Below are 24,918 nucleotides of genomic sequence, written 5' to 3'. Positions count from 1 at the left end.
ACTGGAGACTTCTGAGTGCAGTCACTCGAGCTCTCGTAAAGAATGATTATTCCCTTTTACACACAGCATTACTGCAAACCTGGAATTGCTTGCCCTGATTTTCTCTATCTATATTACTTCTGTATCACTGCCCTGTAATGCCTTTTGGGATGCAGGAATTTGTACAATTGCTGTCATAATGTGAAGCTATGGAGTCCCTCAGAGGTAATCAAAAGCCAAATGGACAAGGCCCTGGTCAGCCTGCTCTAGTTGACCCTGCTTTGAACAGCAGAGTCCCTTCCAGCTTTAAATATTCTTCAATCCTGAGATGCCTCTCTGGCCTCTCCAAGTTGCACAGTTAACTCGCAAGTAACATTGCATTTCTATTTGTTTATTTGAGATGAATCAGGAAACAGTAAAGTTCTGGGTTCTAATCTTGCCTGCAACATGGTAAGAAATATTTTAAGAGAGGAGAAACTCACTGCCTCTTTTGCATTTTGAGATGCCTCTCAACCTCTGTAAGGTATCTTTTGCTTTACAGGAAACATGGCTACAGTTTGTGCCTCATAAAAGCCACCACTTGATGTCATAAACCAGGATATTTCCACCTTCACATACGCCCTTCTGAGTCGGTGCATCAAAAAAAACTTCAGTGGGACAGATGCCTTTCAGGATGTAACTGTGATGTCCCTGATGCTGGGTCCAGATCTGGCTTTGGTACAGTGACCAGTTTGTTCTGCTTGCTGAGTATTTGTTAAATGTTAACAGTGGGCTTGGAACATAAAAGACTAAGGGAGGGAGTCCCTGGGGCTCTTTTATAACTAAAAGATAAATGCAGGGAGAAAGAAAACAAAACAACACAAAATCTTCACTAAAAAATAAGGAACACCCAGAGACTTGTAACAGAACACTAACATAAGTATTTTAAAACTCAAACATTTTTGTTCTTCCTCATATGAAGACTGACATCAAAGAAAGCAGAAGCGAGAGATGGTTCTGAGGGCCCTTCAGGAGAAATTTCTCTGAAGTTAGGAGGAGGAGGAGGTAACAGTGGAAACACAGGAGATCACCACATCTTTCCTACCAACCAAGCCTTCTGGGCATGATGGAATATTCCCGTGTCCCGTTCAGCTTTGTTGTGCTGTGTACACTGAAGCTCTTTGGCGCAGGGGCAGTTTGTTTTCGCTGTTCTCACAATAGTGAGGGCCTTTCCTTTTCATCCGCTTTGCCCTGACCTCCGTTTTCTCCCTCCCTCCCCCCCAATCGAACAATTATCATCAGATGCAGGAAGAAGCTTGTTGTGGTTCTGCTGCTCATAACACAATTTGCTATGCTAATACTTCCTGCGCACCCTGCCAACATGGCATCTCTCCAAGACGTAAGACTGGAGTTTGGGAGATGGTCACACGAGCATGATACTTCCTACTACAACTGCTCTGCCCTTCACCTTCCTTCGCCTTACTATGGGCAAGGGCTATAAATATCAAATGGCATGAATGAAACGAAGATGAAGACGGCCTATTTGTACAAGCAGTGTGGATTGCTGTCTTTCAGAAAAGCAGAGATGCATGAGATTTATGTTAAAACACTGTTAATGTAGTTTTCAATGTACTTGATGAAGAATTTCTGTGAAACTTTAGTTCCATAAAAATTGACGTAAACTGTCTGTTCCTGCTCGGTAAATTCAGTTCCCCTGTTACTTGTATATAAATGTAAAAGGAAAAAAAAATTGCCGAGCTTCAAAATATCAATTGAAAGCTAATACTCTATTTTACAAGCAATGACTAAACTGCACCCATATACTGTAAGACACACAACAGGGGCAAAGGAAAAACATTTGTTTTACAAGCAACAAGAGTTTCTGGTATTCCATCAGTCGAGATGTTAACTCCAGTACTGTGCTGATGCACAGCAATTTTTCTCTAGCACAGCAATTTTTCTTTATTCTGGTCCTCATACTTCTAAACAGGGCTTACACAACAACATGAGAGTTAATATCAGATTAATGGTAATACCTCTCTTCTCAACCCATATATTTCTAGGGAAAAAAAAGCATTCCTAAAAACCTTGACATGGGGAATGCACAAGAGAAGCAATCTGAGAACAGATGGAGAAGACAGGTATGGAAAAATCATAGAAAGGATGACTAGAAAGAACAAATGAAATATCATGAAGAATATTTGGCATGGCGTACAATAAAGTAATATAAGTCTTTGTGACAGGAGGACTGAAGTTCATGGATAAGGCAATAAAACCTGTCAAAAGAGACAACACAGAGTAACAGAAGCAGATAATTTTAAAGACAGCATGGTTGAACACACATTCTGGATTCCATGACAGGCATCCGCAAAGAGGAACTGAAACCAGTTTTAGTTAAGATATGATACAAAAGGCAAGAGTTTCAGCAGTGTGAACAAGAAAGTGTGGAACACAAGGAAAAGACAACTCAGTGCATGACGATAGCACTTAGAACCCCATACTGGCTTCCTACCTGCTTCAAAGTATATTGCAGTGTGTTAAGTTTGACCTCTAACATGATCTCAAAGTTGGCCTTTTCCCTCAGTGACGGTCGTATCAGCAGATAAATTTTAGCTCATAGACGGCCAAAATGGAACAGAGCAGAGAAGTAAAAAAATCATTTATTACATTGGTTTGTGAATTTGATTGGATAACCTACTGTTTACTCATCTTTTGTCATGTATTCTTGTGCTCTAGCAATGGGAGAACAAAATTTGCTAAAGCAATTTACAGGAATCTCTTTATTTGAACTTAGGATGCAACCCACAGTAATTACAAGCAGTGTGTGGCAATATTTTCTCTATTTAGGACAGGAAGTGAAAAATACCAAAACACATCTAAAATTACATTAGGGATTTATGTAGACAGAAGGTAATTACACAAAGTGGACTTTGGCCAAGACTCTCAGAACATGCAGCAATCTCAGAACCTTGTGGAAATTACCACGGGACCTTTGGTGATAAGTGGGCTAAATCTTTGTTTAAATTGTCCTAAAAAAGAAGCCTTCTCTAAAAGCATGTTGTCTCCTTCCTAAATGGATTGACAGCACCAGCATACTCCAAAATTATGATGACATCTCCAATATTACAGCACACAAGTGGAAAAAGAAAACCAACCAACCAAAATAACAACAGAAACAAAACAGAAGCACGCACATTTAAAAAAACAGAGCAGGAGTAGACATCTCAACTGTTTCATGTGCACAGAATTACTTGCTTCCCCCTCTAATTTATTTCAGACTAATCTGAGATCCTTTATTTTAGGTCAGTTCTATGACAATGGAAGCATGCCAATGTAACCTTCGTTTTCTTAATTAGCATTTAACAAGAAGTTTGTCCTCCTCTAGAAATATTCCCTTCCATAAGGAAGAATAACCTTGAACAGAAGACAAAACTAAGCCAAGGAGAGGAGAAAAATTAAATCGAAGCTCCAATATACTTACGTACCTTTAAAATGCATTTGTTTACATACCCTCAAAGCTTAAATAAAATAGCTCTGAATAAAAAATGACTTCATTTCCCAGAAGCAAGCACAGCATTGTGTCTGTATGCATAACTACTCCAGGGAAAACCAACTGCAAAGAATGTCTCTCTTTTACACATGCTTCCTACCATGGACCATGTGGTCTTGTAACTCATTGTTTATCTTGTCTGGAAACAAAAATGCCACTAAAAAACAATCCCAAGCCAGATGGCCAGTTTCACTAATCTGACCCTATTTTTTCCAAGTAAATCTAGTCAACTGTTACAATACTGATGCCCCAAATAATCCACCATTCCTATAATACTTAGATTTGCATATTTAGGTTAGAAATGCCAAGCATATCTGGATTAAGATTTTCCCCCAGTAAAACAATGCTTTGTCATAAATTCTGCTCTGGAGACCACACCAGTGTTTCATGACTTGAACCAGGCACGTCCACACATTGACAATCCAAGTGGAAGCACACCCACAAAACACTCTGACTAAAGCTCACCTCTCTAGCTGAAATGCGTTTGGAAGCTTCCTTTTAGGCTCCTTAAACCCTCATGTAAAGAGTGACAAATGCAGAGATTCTCTCTGTAGCCGCCCCCATGATAACAGATGACAAGATGCAGCACAAGCTTCATCTCTTGCTAATTAAACGAATCAATTAAGAGACTATTGTTGCAACTGTGTAACTGCTGTTCTATAGTGGCAATAACAACCCCACAGGGAGGTCTTTTACTACATTAAAATGCTGTCCTCCACAACTCCATTTGATATTATTAGAAACAGTTATTTGCGTCTTGCTGTCATATTAGTAGCAAAGGCAAATTATGGAAATATGCAGACCAGAATGGTCCCAGTATGAGATCAGGTTTGGTTTTCAGTCTCCGAGGGAACAATTGCTGAAATTCCAAAGTTCCCTAAAGTTCTTTAATGGAACTGATAAATCTATCAGCACAGCATCCATTTAGATTCTAGGTAAGGGTCACATATTTGCATACTTTCCTGCTAAGCTGATACAATTCAACTAGATAAATTATCATATTAAGTTTACCCTCCTGAGTTAAACTGATGGAGTTCAAAATTGTTTTCGATGGTTGTCATTAATCGCTGTTACATCCTAAATGCTCACTTTGAAATCTAATTGTGCTGGTGTACCAAGGGTCATATTAATAGCATTTTTAATGTTAAATCTTTGTAAAACATGTTTATTTTACTGATATTACCACTGAAGCCTAGAAGACTAATGAGAAACAAAGTATATTTATTATCAATAAAAACTTAATTTAAAATTTACATTCAGAGACTTAAATTAGCTTTACTAACTTCATCATGCCTTTGTTTCATTAAGATCCCTGGTTAAGCTTCAAAGCCATATAAATTAATACCTCCTAAACAGTTCTTGGGTATACGCCAAAGCTGCAGCCATCAAAAAGCTGTTTAAAAACACAGGCTACACATATGTTTATTATTTGGCAGTAGGCATCTTCTATCTTCTTCAGGAAAAAAAAAAAAAAAAAAAGCTAGATCTTCAGTATGATGTAACAGTCTTGATATAGCTTAAAAAACAACAACAACAAAATACTTCTTTAGCCAGACAAAGCAACTAATAATTTCTTTCAACATTGGTAAATCTGTCTACCAAAGGAAATCACTTGAGTTACACTTGGGTAACCTGTCAACTTGTGTTCCAAGAAGTAACAGGCTAATCAACTACGTTCAGTCCTTGTCCTTAAAGCATTATCAAGATGATTAAGAAAGAAACTTGTCAAATGATGTGTGGAAAATCAGAATTTCTTATTTTTCCATTTGTTTCTGAGGGATATCATGAGGGATAAGGGGCATAATTTATTATATGCAGAGACTCCTATAATACAGTCAACACACACACTGCATAATCCACTTATACAAAGCACATTCTAGGGAATTCTCACCTACTTATGATGTTATCACACATTTTCTCTGCAAATTAAAGCTTTAATTTAAAACAGAGAAAAAAAAAAGGCCATGATTAAAAATGAACAAATAAGAAGCAAAACATTTAGGACCTCGATGCAAAATACCATTTCTAGTCTGATTTCCTAAGACAGAAAGGCTCACAAACCAGATTTTCTGTCTCTCAATCCTCATCCCCAACTCATTCTGTATAATTATCCCATATGATAATTATACCCACAGACATTATTTTAACCTGCTGATAAACTTCGACCAAATTTGAAGAAAAGGCAGATAAATCCAACCGCCTGTAAGTGCAGTAGGAATTATGACTATACTTTCCACAAGTCTTCTAAAGAGCAGTGGCTGTGTTGAGGAAACAGGAGACCTAAATTCACACTCCGGATGAGGAAAAGGCAACTTGGCAGCAGCCAGTTGGGCAGCCTGCGGGTTTACATTGGCCATCCAACATGCACGTAAGCAGCTCTGGTTTCACCTTGACACTGTTAGCTCTCATTAGAGAAGGTCTCAAAGACTACAGGAAGTTGTTCTGGGGGAACTTGGGGAACCTGATTTCCTACAGATCTCTGTCCTCTATCTGGTATGTCTCCTCTTTCTTAAACAACCTATCCAATATTTTCTAAGCTTCTCTTTTTTTACTTTGGAAGATTATTAACCCATAGCAAAGAGATGCTGCTCCCATTAGCCCCATTCTGAAATCTCAGACTGCACCCACACTGAGGCTCACAGGCTCCAAGTGATTGAAATATGTGCAAGCTTCTGATTCGTTTTAAGTCAAAGCAAAATTCAGAAAGAACTCCAAGCACTTTCATATTTCTCCTTACGATGGAATCCTGAGCAAGAATCCCAAAATAACCTAAGTGATTTTAGAACATGGTTTTTGGTAACACCAGTATTTCTAAATCTCTCAGGTGCTTTTGAGAGTTCACTCCCAGTGGACAGCTTTAATATATTTACTATACTTTATGCTTTCACATATACACATGTATAACATGAGAAGGGCATGTGTAGCTGCATGGTGGCATACCATCGTCTGCATCATGTCAGCTGGAACAATTCTCACTTCCCAGTCCTAATGTATAAGCCTGGATATCATTACTTTCAGAAGCTAAACACATGTTGCATGAAATGCCCCCTTTCTGCAGAATACTGCAGACGTTTGTAGCCAGACTCAGGATTCTCACTGTCCATGTTCAAAAGGAATTTGCAGAAGTTAACATTTCCAAAGCAACTGACCATTTTTCCTAGTGACACCTTCTGCACTGTTGTAATTCCTTTGACAGAAGCTCTACTACTAGAAGTACAGTGGTTCAGAGAGGCTCTGAAACTAGCCAAAAAGACAAAAATCTACACAGTCATAAAGTTCCCTTTAAATGAGCAGGGACCCTGATCTTAAGGCTTATGAAAGGGAAAAGTAAGAAAACTTTTTTTTTTTTTTTTTTAAAAAAAAAAAAAAAAAAAAAGATACTGGCTTGCAAAATAAACACGTACTGGACTATATTTATTTTCTTTTGGCTAATACTCTACATATTCCAATACAGATAATCTTTGTAACCTCTGCAGGTTTTCAATCAATGTTTGAAAGTCTGCATAAATCTTCAGTATATAAAGTGCCTGAAGTGTCACACACAGAAAGAAAAGCAGAAAGAAAGAAAATCTGTTAAGAACTGCAATGATTTGTAAGGGTGAAAGAAGCACGTTGTTAAACATCTGTCATTGTGAACTGAATCAGACTCATACAGTCAAAGCTTCCAATCTATATTGCCATTTAATTGGACTTTGTAAGAATGGAAAGAGAAAGAAAAAAGGAGGAAGCTGTCTGGAAGCTGATGAGATTATATACAGACTGAAAAGTTTCAGGACAATTTGTAAGCCTCGGTAATAGGACAGGAAAGTTGGAAGTTTGCTGTTGAAGGAACAGCAGACAAGTCATTGCAGTGGGGAGAATGGGAAAAGGAATCAGCAGTGAGAAGCAATTGAACTGTGGCCCCTAAGGTTACCTTTGATACATAAATGATGAATATGCAATAAGCCAGGAAGCAAAGGCAAAAATTTTGAGGAATGCCCGAATGTAAAGCTCTCAATTTCTGACCAACTTCATGAACAACATGCATAACTAATAACCCCGATTGTTTATGAAGCATCCTTTTGCCAACTTATCTGGAAGCAGTTAAGGAATAATCAAAAAGTCATTAATATTGAATGATCACTACTGTACTAGAATATATACCAGCAATACTAAAAAGCATGGCCAGGGATTGACAGAGACTAAATTCCCAAAATTCATTTTTTTCCATCTGGAGTCTGTAGATCCAGTGGTGGGGGTGGTAAATCACTAAACTACTTTGAGTGGGTCTGGAAAAAAGCAAGCACAATATGAACAAGGTGATATTAATCACATGACAGCATATGCTCCCACAGCAAAACTTCAGTTTTGTAAATCAAACACAGCAAAAAGCACTCTGTCAGGGATGAGACTGAAGCAATGGAAAAACCTCCAGTGAGAAGGCTGAACCAAGGGAACGGTGCCAGGGAGCTCAGAAGCATCTGAAAAAGCCATGATCTTTAGGCCAGAATAACTCCACTCTGTTCTACGTGGGTTCCAATATTGCATTCACCACTGAAGGAACACTGTCACGTAACGTACTAAGCAAAATGACTAATGTCTGTCACATATGTTGCTTCATCACTCCCCCAAAGGAAAGACGTGGCTCTTTTTCTACATTGCTGTTCTGACATCAGAGAATAGAAGGTCAAAAAATGCTGTGAATGACGAGCAGAGGATAGTGAGGGTTACAATCTTCCTCTGCAGCTGGGGAGTTTTCACTGTCTGGGACTGTCTCTTTCAAGAGAAGCGTTTCACTGGGCCAGCAGAACATTGCTGTCTAGCATGGTCTTCAGCCCAAAGCTGACAATGATGTCATGGATAGGATGGAGCCAGGCCACTCACTATCCAAACATAAAGAAAGCATTTCTTAATTTGAAATTCTACAGAGACCTTTACACACACTCTAGAGTATGTTTAACGCTTCCACAGAAATCTGCAGTTCTCTCTATACTTGAAGCTTTCTTCTCATTAAAGGCCGTCTGCCCAGATGCATTTCATTGCTGAAGTCCAGCTGATAGAGGCATGAGCAATCAAGTAAATGATCAGGTATCAGAATGGGACCATCAGTGGTCCAGCAGATAACAGTCCTCTAAGAGGAAAAAAAAAAAAAAAAAAAAAAAAAAGTGGAACAAAGAGACAAGGAACAACGAAAACTGGAGGCCTAACTAGAAAGAGGAATGAAGGAGTGACTACGGTTCTCTGAAAGGACTGCTCAAACCTAAAGGCTTTTGAATTGCAGAAGCTTTTTGTACAGATCTTATCAATTTTCTATAGATATTTGTTATAGATCTACTTCTGTGAGCTGCCTACATATGGGAGACAACCCATAGAAGGCTGCCTCCCTGTTTCCTGGTATTCTGGCTTTTGGGTATGATTTTGGATATTAATCTGAAGCGTTGATTATCTTGTTTCCTTCCTCTTTGTACACTATATATCACAACGAGATTTCTTGGTGTTAACAATAATGTTATTAATAAAGAGAACTACCTGAATAATTTGAGAGAAAATGGGAGAATAACAGGACTCCATGAGCACATGATACTGTATCATGTAATGATATCTTTAATCTCTTATCTCTCTATCATGTAATGATATCTTTAATCTCTTTAATATCTTCATTGATGATCTGGACGAGGGCATCGAGTGCACCCTCAGTAAGTTTGCAGATGACACCAAGTTAGGTGCGTGTGTCGATCTGCTTGAGGGTAGGAAGGCTCTGCAGGAGGATCTGGATAGGCTGCACCGATGGGCTGAGGGCAACTGTATGAAGTTCAACAAGGCCAAGTGCCGGGTCCTGCACCTGGGGCGCAATAACCCCAAGCAGAGCTACAGGCTGGGAGAAGAATGGTTGGAGAGCTGCCAGGCAGAGAAGGACCTGGGAGTGATGGTGGATAGTCAGCTGAATATGAGCCAGCAGTGTGCTCAGGTGGCCAAGAAGGCCAACGGCATCCTGGCTTGTATCAGGAACTGTGTGACCAGCAGGGCTAGGGAGGTGATTGTCCCCCTGTACTCGGCTCTGGTGAGGCCGCACCTCGAGTACTGTGTTCAGTTTTGGGCCCCTCGCTACAAGAAGGACATCGAGGTGCTTGAGCGGGTGTAGAGAAGGGCGACGAAGCTGGTGAGGGGCCTGGAGAACAAGCCCTGCGAGGAGCGGCTGAGGGAGCTGGGCTTGTTCAGCCTGGAGAAGAGGAGGCTCAGGGGCGACCTTATCGTTCTCTATGGGTACCTCAAGGGAGGCTGTAGCGAGGTGGGGGTTGGTCTGTTCTCCCATGTGCCTGGTGACAGGACAAGGGGGAATGGGCTTAAGTTGCGCCAGGGGAGTTTTATGTTAGATGTTAGGATGAACTTCTTTACTGAAAGGGTTGTTAGGCATTGAACAGGCTGCCCAGGGAAGTGGTGGAGTCACCATCCCTGGAAGTCTTCAAAAGACGCTTAGATGTAGAGCTTAGGGATATGGTTTAGTGGGGACTGCTAGCGTTAGGTCAGAGGTTGGACTCAATGATCTTGAGGTCTCTTCCAACCTAGAAATTCTGTGATTCTGTGATATGTCCACCAGAGACAAACAATGCGTAAAAACTCAGGTAAAATCTCAGCCATGACAATAACGCATCAACTGTTCTGAAATAATCTAGATTAGGACTCAAACCGTTACCATCTCAAGAAAAATAAACCACATCAGTGTAGTTTCCTAGTCTCCATCCATATATTAGAGCTAGAAGTATATAAAAGTTGCTTGCTCTTTGGGCAGAAGCATCCTTCAATAGCACAAGTCCTGTATCATATCTGAGTCAAATAACCTTCTACTAAAAAACAATTCACAGAAAGTAAGCTAATGCCAAACTAATTTGAAGACTGAACAATACTTAAAGAACAAAAAATTCTAGTTGTGATCAGAAAAACAAAATTGTGTTAGATCCCCTGAATGATGCTAACCGTTCACTCAAAGCTATAAGGTAAGGGAAAAGCAACATTTTCCCTGTTCTCCTTTAAAACAACAGAAATATACTGCCACACTAATAGAAACATTTGCCCTACTGTCCGTGTTTGCCGTATGTTATGCAGCAGAATTCATATCATACTGTTGTCTTTCTGCTGCAGTGTAGCTTTCTCTGTCTTTCACTTAGCTAAAAGAAATATCAAGGATGCCCCCTAATAGAGAAGCATACTTTTCACTTCACCTCAGAATGGCAGCTGGCTTCCTGAAGCAGAGGTTTGTGTTTCATCAAAAAACAGTAGCAGAACTGTTTCTCTCATCCAGTGTCAAAAAATCAAGTTAAACCATTTATCTAAGCTGATGCCCTCCTGACATGCCAAGGAGCCGTGCTCCCAATCAGCTAGTTCTAAAAATACGTGCTGATGGACAGGCCAGCAGTGTGTACACTAAATAGCACCACACCGTCTGCCACCACTGAAGTGCCATCAAAATTTGCCCGTCAAAAGTAGCACAGAATACTTACAGCTATCCCTAATGGTTTCTACTATGAAAAAAAGGCATAATAATAATTTTATAAATGGTTTACTATGTTGATAATACATTATAGTAATAATGAGAAATCAGATTCTTGCTGCTAAATATTATTTTCACTTACTATCTTGATTGTATTTTTATGTCAGTAAAGGTTTAATAAGAAATATATAATGGAAAGCCCAAAATGTATTTCTAGAACTTCCATTCATGATATTCTTTTATTTGATTAAACATCTACATTTGTGCATGTGCACACATACACATGCAGTTGTGCACACATAGATCTATGTATATGTGTAGACAATCAGCAGAGGATATTACTGTGAGGAAAAATCATCCTTCCCACTCTTTACAAAAGCTGGATAAATTAAATAAAGAAAACTGACTTAAGGAGAAGGAAAAGGACAGTAGGCTAGAAGAACTGATAGGAACACAAGCGCAGACTGTCTTGGGAAATGTGGGAAATCTGGTAACAGAGCAAACTCTGGGAAACAGATTTAATTACTGCATCTCTATCCTGCTCACTGAAGTTCTCTCCCTGGGTTTGATCAGCAGGACACATGCATAATTTATACTAAATCAAAATGGGGGATAGAGTACTACAGGGTTTTCTTTTTAGTCCTCCTGAGAATTTTAGTTATAATCATACACTTGATTTCCCAAAATAACAAGAATCCAGTAAACACAACATGAGCTTGTCAGTAAGATTTGATATATATTATAATCTATTAGCTGTTTCATCATCAGTTTTCTTTTTTTTAAGTCAAAACCAAATCAAAACTGTACCCTCTTTTGTCTTTATCTTGTTGCACAAGGCCCAGCACAACAGTTATAGCCTGTAAGCAGAACTCCAGGGCACCTCTAACATATGAACACAAAATGTTTTCACATCTCACTTAACACATTTAATTTTTAATGCCACTTTCCCAGTGCTACAGCACATTTGGGATTCAATTAAAATCTTTTCAATATTATCTTATGAAGTTGCATTAATATTTGTATCTTATCTACTTGGAGTAATTGTGTGTGGCGTTTTTCTTTTTCACCCAAGACTATCAGATCAGTCAGCCAGCAGTGATCTTGCATATGCAGGATGCAACTGTAGAGCTGAAACATTACTGCAAAAACAATACTGCAGAGAAAAAATTGTATTTTATGTTTTATTTGTACCTGTTGCTCTGCTTGCTATTGAATAAGACATATATGTGCGTATGTGGACATATACATAAAAAGGAGCAGCCTTCATCTCTAGAAAACATGCAAGTCTACTTTTAAGTTTAATCTTACTATATTATACTTTCCCAAAAATGGCTTCATAGGACTTGTAGAAGAACTAATTGTAAGTGGAATGAAAGCATTATCATATGCAATCTTAATGTATTTTTGCTCAAAAGCTATAGTGCATGAGGATGTCAGGACTAAATTCTAAAAGGAAAATTTCATTCCTGGACTTTCCACTGTTAGTGTCACTACTGAGAAACCTGTCAGCAGCAATCAGGACAACTTACTGTAGGGGATATTTCAATTTTATTTCATTTCCAGGTGCATAAGGAACTTGGAAAAATTCAGTGACAGCATTTTGATCATGCAAATCATGGAATTGGATGCTGCTTCTATCACACGTTTATAAGCACCCATCACCTAACACCTAACTCAGATTAACAGCACATGAAAAATCTGTTTTACTGAGCAATTTCTGTGAAATGGTGTAAAATCTGATTGGGATTTCAAACGTACTCCTCCCCAGCAAACAAAATCTGGGAGCGTATTTAATTTGAGTGAAAAATAGTACTTTACACCATTAAGCAGTCTGTTTATAGGAAAGTTACTGGCATGCCTTTGGGATGCAAGGGTACATGCTATGGTGAAGCAACAGAGATCAGAATGCTGAGGTGCTGGGGAGGAGTGGTTTTGATTCTGACATGGATCAAATCTGAGTATCTTGCAATAAGCTTACCAGTCTATACCCAGTTACTTTTAAAACCCTCGTAAATGGAACAGAGGAGGACTTGAATCAATTTAAATGTGCAGTGCAGATACTGTGCGCTGTGCTTTGGAAGTTATCTTTAAGAACTTGCCTAAATTCAGCTGTTAAGCTCAGAATATTTGCACAATGCTAACTTTCACAAACACATGCTTGAATGTGCTGCCGGTATCATTTATCTGTTTTCTGTTTACATTATATTCTTCTACCAAGATAACTCTTGACAATAGTTACACGTACTTACCACTGTGCCTAGAAACTGAATGCTTGTACTTCCAGAGGCGTTCCGAGAAAGTCGCTGAAAAAAAAAAAAAAAAAAAAAAAAAAAAAGATTTAAAAACTGATTAGAAGCTTCTCAGAAATGTGAAACAATTCTGTTTTCTTTGTGTCTCATCACTGTAATCAAAACTGAGTACAGAAAACTACACATAAAACTGATAAAGCAGGCATTTCCTTCAAGACTTTCAGTACCAGAAGTCTAATTCATACTTAACTCAGATTTTGGTTTTGTTTCAGTCAACTCAATAAAATTTACGCTGAAGAACAATGAAAACAAGTATGACCAAGTACAATGCAGAACAATCTTGGGCTTGCACAACGATGAATGTTATGAATAAAACAAATATGAATAAAAGAGGCTTTTGCCATCTCTAAGTGTCTGATTCCGTATTCCTGTTGCTCACACGTAACATTAATTTCATTTTCTCCTAATGAGAATTTTTTTTAATATCTTTTTAAAATTCAAACCTCCAATGATGCTACTTGAAAAAGGAAAAAAAAAAAACACCACACATCTGGTTTCCTACTCCAGTTCATGAGTTGAGAGAGGTTATTAAACAGTCTTCAAATATTACATTGTCAGTAAGCCACAAGACAATGCAAAAGAAAATCTGTTATTGCTTCAACACGATGTTACCCAGAATCTAAACATGCCAAATGCAGAAAGAATTCTTTCTTCTTGTGAATTCTCTCTTTCTTCAGTGCAAAAAGTTTTTTCTCGTTTTTTCTTACCGCAATTAAATTACTGTATATGAAGACCCCAAATCGGGGCCCTAGTCATGAAATGCAGACATAATACTTACATGACGACATGCATACATACTAATACAGACCGAGAAGGTGAGTATAAAATGCAAACTGAGAGCTGCACTGAGATCTTCAGCATTTCAAAGGCCGTGAATCCTAGCAACAGGGCTGCAAATCTGCTTGAGAGATCCTCTCTAGCCTGGTACCCCAGGCAGAACCAAGCAGACATCACTTAGGTATGTCTAATCCACCCTCAAAATCTTTCAGATGCGGAGATTCCACAGTCTCCCTATGCAGTTCATCAGAGTTCTCAGCATCCTTATTCTTAGGAAGTTTTTTCCTAATATCAGATTAAAAATATCCTGTGCTGCAACTGCAGCACATTATTACTCTTCTTCATCATCACAGACAGGAAACACAGATTATTCCCTTTCCTTTTACAGCTACCTTTCAGGTATGTGAAGAGCCATTAGTCTTGTCTTGAATAAGTGAAAAAACGCTCTACAAAACCAGCTAGATAATCCTCTGAGTAAGTTTAATAGCCATAAATTAAATGCCGGTCCCTTTTTAATAATAGTGCACGTTCCTCAACTACACTTTATGAAGTAATAATTCCTATGGCCCTAACACGGGTACTTTTTGACTTAACAGGTCACACACTGACACTGCAATCTGTACAATCATATGAAAACAAAAGATGATGTGCCAAAGCCTGACATATTTCAACAATAATGATTAATGGAATGGAAAATATGGGAAATAAAATTTCATACAAAACCTGACGTTTACTTTTATAAAGGAAACAGGAATATACACTTTTCCCACAGTCTAGGATAAACACAATCAGGTTTTGGAAACCACAAAGAAGAACAAAGTACCGGCTGCCTACAATGAATGAACCGCATGCCAAAACAAACAAGTCCCAACCACTTGATAAGCTGTCAGAAAATGGCAAGCCGAAAAAAATTAAAGGATTTAATTTCTTTTTTTCCTGGAATGCCCTCCACCCTCGTTAGAGTTCTGTCACTTATTGTGCTACTCTTTTGTCCACTTTCAAGGGTCATTAGAGACCTTTTCATGTCCTAATAAAAATTCCATTTTTTGGCTAATCTCCCCATCACACATAAAAACAGAAATTAAAAAACAATACGAAGCAAAGCAAAAATGAAATGAAAAAAATAGAGCCATTTTGTCATTCTCTTTAAAGGCTTTCAAAGTAAAGCCAGATATCTTGACAGCTTGACTTATTTTTCACAGCTAAGAATCAAAAAGTATTTCCTCACACAAACTGTCTTAATTTACAGATAAACAAGCTAGCAAGCCAATTTAGCAACCTGTGGACTAGATATATAAAATCATATATATATATATATAAAATCAAGAAGGCACCTACTGGAACTACGGTCACAAGACAAGACAAAGATATAAACAGCCTTTTTCCTGGTCTGACACCGCTTAAGTGCACTGATACTACAGTATAGTGAATCCTCACTGCTGTTTACTATGTCCAAAAGAGACACACTACATTCAGTCATCAGTAGCATAAAGAGTCAGTGTAAGAACTAAAATCTATCTCTTGAAGTAACAGAGGCTATAGGGAAAAAAAAATGGGGAAGGAGAGGAAAACAGTCAACAAATACAGAGGAGGAAACAAAATTTTCCTTCTGGGTATCTTTTAAAAAACAAAACATAAGAAAGAAAGGTAGAGAAATTCTCCAAGTCACAAAACATATGTTACACCAGGACCAAAAAGAGAACTGCCAGGCTTTTGAGAAACACATTACAAAAGAAGTCAGCACATTATCATAATTAATGTTTCAAATTACAGTTGTAAATAAATTTCAGCTGTTAGATGTGATTAGATTTTTTGAAGCATATTGAAAGGAGTTATTTCTGTTCCACTGGTGGGCTTGTGTTTCTGGGATTTGTAAATGTAATTGATGTTTTCAAGAAAATGAAAGGACACGGTTAACAATTATTCTTTTATTTTCCACCTCTTTAGAAAAAGGACCAGTCTCCAGTTACTCTTGTTAAGTTAGATATTTACATATTCTATACCTCATAATAGACGGTTTCATATTGCATGTGATAGCAGGAAAGTAATCAAATAGAGGTAACAAAAGAGAATAGCTAATTATATGCATTGCCATTGTTTTCCTAATAAATTGCAAATTATTTACTAAGAGGTTTACAGCAAAAAGCACAGGAAGTCTACCACTTGAACAAAGACAAAACAACACTGTATGTTCACCTGCAAATACAGTAAAATTACATCGTTCGTATCAATTACGTGATCTTAGACATAACTGATACTCTTCTCGTTCATTCAACTGCTAGCGCTTCAGGCTACCTTAATTAGCATAATACAAGTTAAAAGTATAAAGCTTTTTCCTTATGAGACAGTAACACGCTAAATCTACTCTGAAAAAAAAAATCACAATGTCAGAAAATCCGTTTATACTCTCGAAGCTGCCAAATGGGTGTGAGTTTTACATAAATATTATATGTATTTTTACACACAGGTTAGAGTATGTTATACTGTATATGCTATGTATATACGAACAAAACGCTTGTGTCTGCATGTAAAAATAGACAAGTGTACACAATCATACAAAATGTGTTCGATTTTCCTACTCTACCTTAAGTGTACGCTATACCACAGCCATTTCACAAACAATCACTTTAATCTGTAAATCCCAGAAAATTACCAGAGGTTAGTGTGATATGACTTTAAATTCTTCTGCTTTGCCATAGAAAATTATTTCCACTTAGCTGAGTATCAATGATCTATTCATTGTAAGATGCAGTAGGGTTACAATCAGCTTTGCATTAAGCCTGCAGTGGATGAGCACTTTCAGATAAAAGTGATAATAACCTTTACATGAAGGAGGATAAAGCAGCTCAGCCAAATATAAAATATATATTATTGAAAGAGGCTCTGAACTGACATGGACATTATTAAACAATGACAAGATCTCGGAGAGTTTTTCACAAATCTTCTGGTACCTTGGGCTCTCCAAGCTGCTTGATGGGAGCAGCTGCACAGAAGAAATGGTATCAAAACAAAGAAACTGAAACAGAGCAAAAGCAATTTTTTGCTTTGCTTACAAATTAAAAAAAAAACAACGTGCCAAGTCAGAATGAAATAATGTCAAGGCAAAGGAAATAAAGTATTAAAGTTTCCCAAACACATTTATCTTCAACTACCATATATACTACCTTTATTTGTTGAAAGTAAAGTTGGAGACCATTTGGTACAGAAAACCTACAGATTGTCACTTGGCCAACCTTTTCTGTAATTTTTTTCAAGCGGTGGCATGACTACATTACCAGTGAGACAACATGTACCAGACTACACAAAACAAATAAAAAAACCCCTTCAAACCTAGAAAACCTGCTGATAAGTATCTTAAATAATTCCAGAAGACTATAGATAAAATTTTGAGTGAAACACTGTGTGTTTTCCCAGCATGGTTCTGTTTTTCAAGATGCAGAAGTTCTTGCAGCCCCTATTGTTTCACCTCAACTGCTTACTACCATCAATTCTGAATGTCTTATGTCATGAATTTTAAGTGGAGAATGCTATGCACATTTTCACCACTACTTGTAAATTCTTGAACATTCAGGCTAGCAAATTATAGGCCAGAATCATCCCCAGACAGGTTCAATTAAAAAATAAATAAATAAAAAATACTGCCACAATAGGGAAGTCAGGGGAAAAAAAAAAAAAAGAAAAAAAAAAAAAAGAAAAAAAAGGTATTTTACCTTTTAAAGTTATAGCAGATTCAGCTGCTAGTAACTCATATATGAGATTTTATGTACATGAAGGTGTGTGGACATGTGAAATGCTCCACCATTCAACGATGTCAATCCCACCTTTGGAGTCCCACAGCAGGGACAGAGAGGGGGAGAAAGCTGCAGAAGTAAGCGTGAAAGCATGAAGCCATCATTTTCATGAAAACGTGAAGACTGGTTTGTCTTTCTCTCTCTCTCTCTTTCTCTGCTTTTCCATCTTTCCCTAGAACCTTTGCAGAAGCAGAACACTCCAGTACTCCCTTTTCACAACGTAAAACCCCAGTCCACAGACTATAGCAAGGCAAGTTCCACAAAGTTTAGGAAGGGCAAAACCTCATCCCAGAAATAACATAGCAGCAGCAGTCTTCTTGCATGGCAGACCCATAAGAAGGTCACACATGGACACTGGACCACATGTCTACAGGCAGTGACCAAACTTTCTTGTCCATTGAAGACTGCATCGCAGCCTTGAAAGCCTTTCCAGTGAAGGGATCACTCCACTTTCATCACAATTTAGTGTTCTCCACTGGTGGTGCCATCATTGCCTCACCTTACTGCATTAAGCTACAGATGGAAACATGGCTAGATACTGCGTGCTGCTTTACCCCTAGCCATTACCAGTTTCAGATCACTCTGTAAAGTAAATGAAGCTTCAGTTAGCTGCTCTTCCTCAGGGCGTGTCCACATTTTCCAGCTTCTTACCAGGACAGCAGTCACCCTGTAGGGGAATGCAGTGATCAAGTCCTGCTGTGTATGAAGCATTTTGACATGTGAAAGATCTCAAAGATTGGCTTAAACAGTACTATGACTAAGTATTCTCTCTCTTTAAAAAGAATCCTTCCAGTACGTTAAGACATTGGCCTCCCCCAGCACCTGCTGCAAGCTACCTGAATCCTTTTCCAAGGACTAAACAGAATCCACTCCCAAAAAGTACAAATACAAATGTCAAACACTGTTTGAATGGCTTAGAAGGCATCAATACACACAGAGGAACTGCACCTGCACTTTTATAAGCGTCTGAGGCTATATTATGATTATATATTACTATATTACAAACTTTAAAAGAAGAACTACCCTCTTAACGCCTGAAATTTAATTGCAGTAGGTCGCTTAGGAACTTCTCTGCTCTCATAAACAGAAAAATGGAAACATAGATCCTTTCCAAAACTTCTTTAGATGATACCCAATGTTAATGTCACTTGTTACACCTTTTTACCATGCTTTTGACATTGAAAAGTTTAATATTAATGCCACTGAAGTACTGCTATCACATATACCTAGAGCACCTCTCAACAATTTCCATGTGCTTAACCCTCCAACAAAGGTGTTGTTATAAAGTAGTGGATGATAGGCTTAAAAAAAAAAAAGCCACCATCAAAATCCACACACAGGAAAGACTGTTTGTTTGGTGTTGCTAAAGAATGAATCTAAAAGACATTTGCCCCAGGTCAACATTTCCTCCAGCTATGTAGGTTCAAGTACTGTGACGAGTTTGGGTCTCCCAGTGAACTTTGAGATTTCTTCTGTTATTAGACTAAATCATAAAACGAGTGAAACTTTTAGCGGCGTTATCCTCCTTTTGACATGCTGTGATATGTTCTGCTGCTCTCACAGGCAGACACTGTGCAGGTAATCGCTGCCCTGTGATCCTAGACCTTATAATGTTTGTCATAACTCAGAGACCCTTTGCAGGATCTATAGTCCTTTCTTGCTCTTCCATGTCCCTCTTCCCCTTTGTTCTCTGAATGTATTACCATGTTCAAGAGAACAACTCATTGCCTTTCAACGTTTAGGTATAAAATTATGATGTCTGTCAACAGCTGAATACAATGCTTTGGTCTTTGGACACACAAACAACACTTACAGCTATTCATCCTGAATGTTGCCTGTCATTAAAATGTAAAGCTCCTTTGGAAAAAAAGGTATGCCATAAGACACTGCGACAACTAACGCTATTTGATTAACCCCTTGAGTAGCACAGGATATTACTAATCTCATTAGATTAAAGAAAGGGAGAAGTATGTTGTTCGTAGATACAGCTTCATTGCAGGAGAACTCCCTCTGACAAGCGGACAATTAATTCCAGAGGGATTGATCACGCATAGAAGTTGATCGCTCATTTCCTTCCTGAATGAAAAGAAAATCATATTCATGAAAGAACTGGATAGGATGGTGCTATGTGCTTTTTGCTCCAGCTTCTCAATTAAAAACAAACAAACAAACAAACAACAGAAGGCAGGAATAATCTGTAATCTTATTATCTTTTATTTCCTTGAATTTTCCTCCTCCCTTTACACATTCTCTATTCAAATCATGGACAAGCACTAAGTCAGCCCCAAGTTAAATTGACTTCACACAAATTGTAGACCACTCATGAGAGCTGGGTATTTGCTATTCAAAGTGGGTATTAATACAAGTACTCTGGTATGACAGTAATGGGTATCTGATCTTTTAAAATGCTTCATGACTCACAAACTGGCCACCTTGCTGTCATGTATGCTATATATATGTATGTTCAGGGCTCATTTTAAAATGTAGTAACTTTAACAGTTTGGGAAACACTAGTGTTAATCAAGCCACAGTAGCGATATTTGCTTTAATATGCATTATTGGCAATTACAGCAAGAAGCACCAAACCAGCAAGCTTTTATACATCTCTCTCCCTACAGCTCCTGGAAGTAAAGGGTGAAATGGTACAACTACCAACTTCCTTGCACGGAATCTTTCACAAACCCAGCAAGATGAATTAACTAATAATTATCTAAAGCAGATCACTCAGGTCTTTCCAAGTACACCTTGGAGATGTGCACTGAATGATCACACATGCTGATGAAGTTTCAGAATTCCTTCTAACTATTCCTTCTCTTTGCTTCTGTGTCTGCTCCTTTGGGAAGGACCCACTTCCACCACTGCCCACGAGGTTCCTGTCCTCTCTTCAGCTGCTGACATCCAGAAGTGATATTTTGTTTTTTTAATAGATGATTCGATAGCTCTATGTTTACATCAGCTCTATGTTTAGGTTTGGTCAAAATAGCCAAAGGAAACATTCATAATTAGTAATGAGAATGAACAACACATCAAGCAAACACCATCAAGTTACGGTAGAAGTCTAAGTTTTGCCCATGCTTTTAATACAGAGCACAGTTCTGGCCCCCACAGCTCAGAAATGATACAAGAGAAATGGAAAATATTCAAAGAGTAACATCGTTGTAAAGACAAGCTTCTCTACAAGGAGCAACCCTACAGCACTGAAGAGAGGCAATTGCGGGAGGATACGAGCAGCATGGACAGTGTGTAGGGATCAGCGGTTTATGGTCTCTCCTAATACAGGGTCTAGGAGGAATTCAAACGAAGCTAAAGCACACTGTCATAGCAATTATTAGGTAATGATAAGGGTGTAATAAAAAACTTGCCAAAATGTATCACTCTCCTAGTGCAACTGCAGGGAAAGACATAAAAACAATAATGGAGCCCTGATAGACAGATACTAATACCTCTAGAGAAAAATAAAAGCCTGAAACACAGTGAGATATTCTACGCTGTATGCCACAGGCTTTTGTATGTGTCTTTTACCTGGGATATTTGAGAGCTTGTTTGTACTTATCTCAAATGCCAACAGGGTGTCAAGAGAGGCAATAATTCAGTTTCTGTGCATCAAATCCACCGACTCTTTTTGGAGTTTCAGGGCTGACCTGTTTTCTCAGATGTGGGAGGCTGGATGAGCAAACATGAAAAAGATGGGCAGCCTGTGTTTCTGTACTGGTAAACGAAAGTGGGACATGCACGAATGGCTGGTCCCCAAGCCAAATGGCAACAGCTGTCCCAGTCCCACTACTTAGGTCTATATTACATGGCATGATTTTATACCAGATTTGTCTAGGTCAGCCATTATTGGATGAGCTGAAGCAAAGCCAGGCAATGATCTAACAAATGCTCAATACACGCCATCAGGAATCCAGTGCTGGGGCTCACACTTGGGCTTTTCTTTACCCATGGCAGGGGGGTTGGAGTTAGATGATCTTTAAGGTCCCTTCCAACCCAAACCATTCCATGATCCTACCTGACAGTACAGCTTAGAAAGCCTGTGGCTTTGCAAAGACTCCAAGTCGCTGCCTCTGTTTGCAAATCATCCTGTGTTCCTCTTCTAGAGACAACCTAGCAAAATAATTCCCAGTTCATGGCTAAAAGGCAATGGCAGTGTGTGCAGTAATTGCACAGGGCTAAAGAATGGACTGTCAAAGTCTTCACATACACTGTTCACTAAAGCTTTCCAAAATCACTTTCAGTGTTTAAGAAAATGAGTCTGCTGAAGTAATGATACTTCAGACCAGAAACATATATATCATTATCGCAGATTATATCTGAGATCTCTAAACAGTACAAAAAAATTATAAAGATATATTTTTTAAAAAATTACACGTGTTTGAAAAGTCTCCACTGGATTGAAGGAAATGAATACTTGGGCACAGGCTTTGTTCTCCTGTCAGACATTTCCCAGAATGTCAGACATTTCCCAGGAACAAAGGCTTCATAACCTACAGCATTTTCATTTTTTCTATTATAAACCAAAATAATAATCAAAAGAAACATTGTGTCAGAGAAGCACTTAAATTTGTCAAATCCTAGGATGTAGAATATTCTCCTCCTGCTGCAATTGTTGATGCAATAAATAAATTAAATGAAAAAATAATAAGCAGTGCCAACACTGAATGCGACATAATACTGTAAGTAGAGAAAACTCCACTGATAAAGCTTCATCTATATCATTCATGAAAACACTTGATGCCTGAGACTGATGATTTCAGCTTTAGAGGATCATGTTCTTGCTTAGTAACTCCATTACTCTTGTAATTACACCTTGCTGTGACTGATAAAGACCTTTTTAGAGCAGGGTTTCAGATGCCCAACAGAGTCACAGAACAGCTGGAAGGGACCTCTGGAAATCAGGTAATCACCTCCTCTTTTCAAAGTAAGGCTAATATCACAGTAATATCGAGCTGCTCAGGGCCTTGTCCAGTTGAGTTCCATTTCCTGAATTTCAGTTCAGCAGAGACCAGACTTTGAAAAAACAGAAAATACAAAGAGAAGACATCACCACTGACATCATAAAGCTGCTTTGTTGAAGCTGCCAAGAGCCACCAAGAGTTTTCCACATCCCAGGCCTGGGCTCCCTTTAAAGGGTGGAAGGCTTCATTAGGACATGCTGGCAGAGCAGTGAAGCCAGTGTGAGATGATGATATCAGTGGAGTGGCAGGGTGCGTATGGTACAATGAAGAGGGACAAGTGTTAGCGTGAGATGGTGACAAAGAATTTATTTTGGCAGAGAATCCTCTTGCTAGAGGGAACTGTCTGCAGGTAGATGGTATATAAGGATGGGCTGAGTGTTTGATGATGGGGTCAATGAAAATAGAGTAGTAAACTGAATTCTCTCCAAAGGTACTATAAAACAGCACCAAGGAGCGGTAAAATTTAGATGCGTGGCGCTGTCATAGAGAAGGCTCTGAATTTGAAGGGTAGTGATGGTTTTTGAGAACTTGACCTAACACAAGTAGCACCAAAGTAAACAGGGTTTGAGGACCTCCTACTGCATTCTTTCCTGGGCAACCTCATCCTTCTGAGCAGGGTCACAGCAGTAGGTGCCGACTTGCAACCTGATTGTAGCGTGCTGTCAAATAGAGGACTTGCAGCAACATTAAAGTCCATCTCCTGACTTCTTGGATTCATTTCATCTGGAGGTCCCCTTAGAGTCTGGTTCACGTGAGGGAATAAAAGTTGTTCAGCTCTAAGGAAAAAGCAGCTTATTCACTTTTCTCCTTCTACCCTCCCCACTCCCCCCCACCCAGGGAGAGAGCGCAGGTCATAGATGATGTCTCCTACAGGCACAGGGCTCACTGAAACCCACCTTACTTTTACAAGGGAGTGGAGGTAGAGGGATAAAATAATCCTCACTGTCCCAATATATGCCTATCTTCTTACCTCCATGCCATTGTTCCTTTCCAGGATATCATTTTGAACCACCATTCTCCCTTTCTGTTTCTACCTGAATTCTTACAGTTCTTTTCAACAGCTCAATGTCTTCCTTTCCACTTTCTCTTCACAGAAATAATTAGGTTCCTCATTTGTTTATTTTTATTTTAATATGATATTTTTTATTTGTATTTTATATGATATTCAAATTATGTTTTATATAAAAAATATTTTTTTATATATGTATTTTAAATTACATATTAACCAATGCCTTTAAATCTGAATCCTCATGTACTCCTATGGTAACCGCATGCCTCTAGATACTTCCCTCATTTTCAGCAAAAGTAGATTCCAGATTCTCAATATTTCAATGTAATGGTCCAGAGCCACTAACATCTTTGGAAAAATGAATGGGAATCTTACACTTCATAATGCGTTTAATTCAGTCTCCCCAAATGAATGGTAGGTTCTTGTCAAAAGTGGAGAGAATTATGAGAAACTGGGATCAGCTGAGGAATTACTAAAAGCAAAAACAACAAAAAACAGTGACGGAATCTGCATACTTCAAGAAATACTATGGGGTCTGTCCCCCACATTCTTTCTTGAATAGTATATCTGAGAAATTTCTTGCTCAAATGATGCTGTGTTTTCACTACTTCATCACCTTCTATAGCATCCTACGGTTTCACAGGAATCCAAATCAGTATAAAGGTTTTCAAGACCTTCCTGCAGGAAAATGAAAATGAACCCAGGGTTTTGGTCCCTCTATCATCTGAGGACCTGGCCAGGCACTCCACAGTGCCCATCTGTGTACAACAGATGGGCTTCCTTGCAAAGGAAACAAAAGCACAAGGGAGGGGGCTGCCGCACATCCTAGGTGTGCCCTGATATGCCCTAGACTGGCTGCGACCAGGGTACATACCTCTCCTAAGGCTCTCAGATGTATTGCCAGATTTCCTAATCTAGAAATAGTCTCAGAAAACTTGCATTTTAAGCTCATAGATCTTCTTAAAATTAACTGCAGCAGAGTTAGTGCTCTGCTTTGCTCTAATACACATTGAGCCTTTATCGGAGAGGCAAAATACAGGAGCATTCTTAATTACTTATTTTTAAATGTGTGACAGATATGCAACAATTTGAATGTCTAGA

General features: G+C 38.6%; 1 protein-coding gene across 3 annotated transcripts in view; it reads right to left on the bottom strand.

Moving 5' to 3' along the window:
- Window positions 1-24,918, bottom strand: part of PCCA (propionyl-CoA carboxylase subunit alpha) — a 286,474-nt gene that overhangs the window by 49,389 nt on the left and 212,167 nt on the right. For all 3 annotated transcript variants that reach the window (XM_084505549.1, XM_084505550.1, XM_084505551.1), the window contains one exon: window positions 13,226-13,279. In XM_084505549.1, coding sequence (XP_084361675.1) covers window positions 13,226-13,279 — 54 coding nt within the window. The remainder of the gene's footprint in view (window positions 1-13,225; window positions 13,280-24,918) is intronic.

The sequence above is a fragment of the Aythya ferina genome, assembly GCF_964211825.1.
Source record: "Aythya ferina genome assembly, chromosome: 1".
Classification (NCBI taxonomy): Eukaryota; Metazoa; Chordata; class Aves; order Anseriformes; family Anatidae; genus Aythya; species Aythya ferina.
The sequence above is the reverse complement of the archived record's forward strand: the minus strand, read 5'-3'. Positions and strand labels throughout refer to the sequence as shown.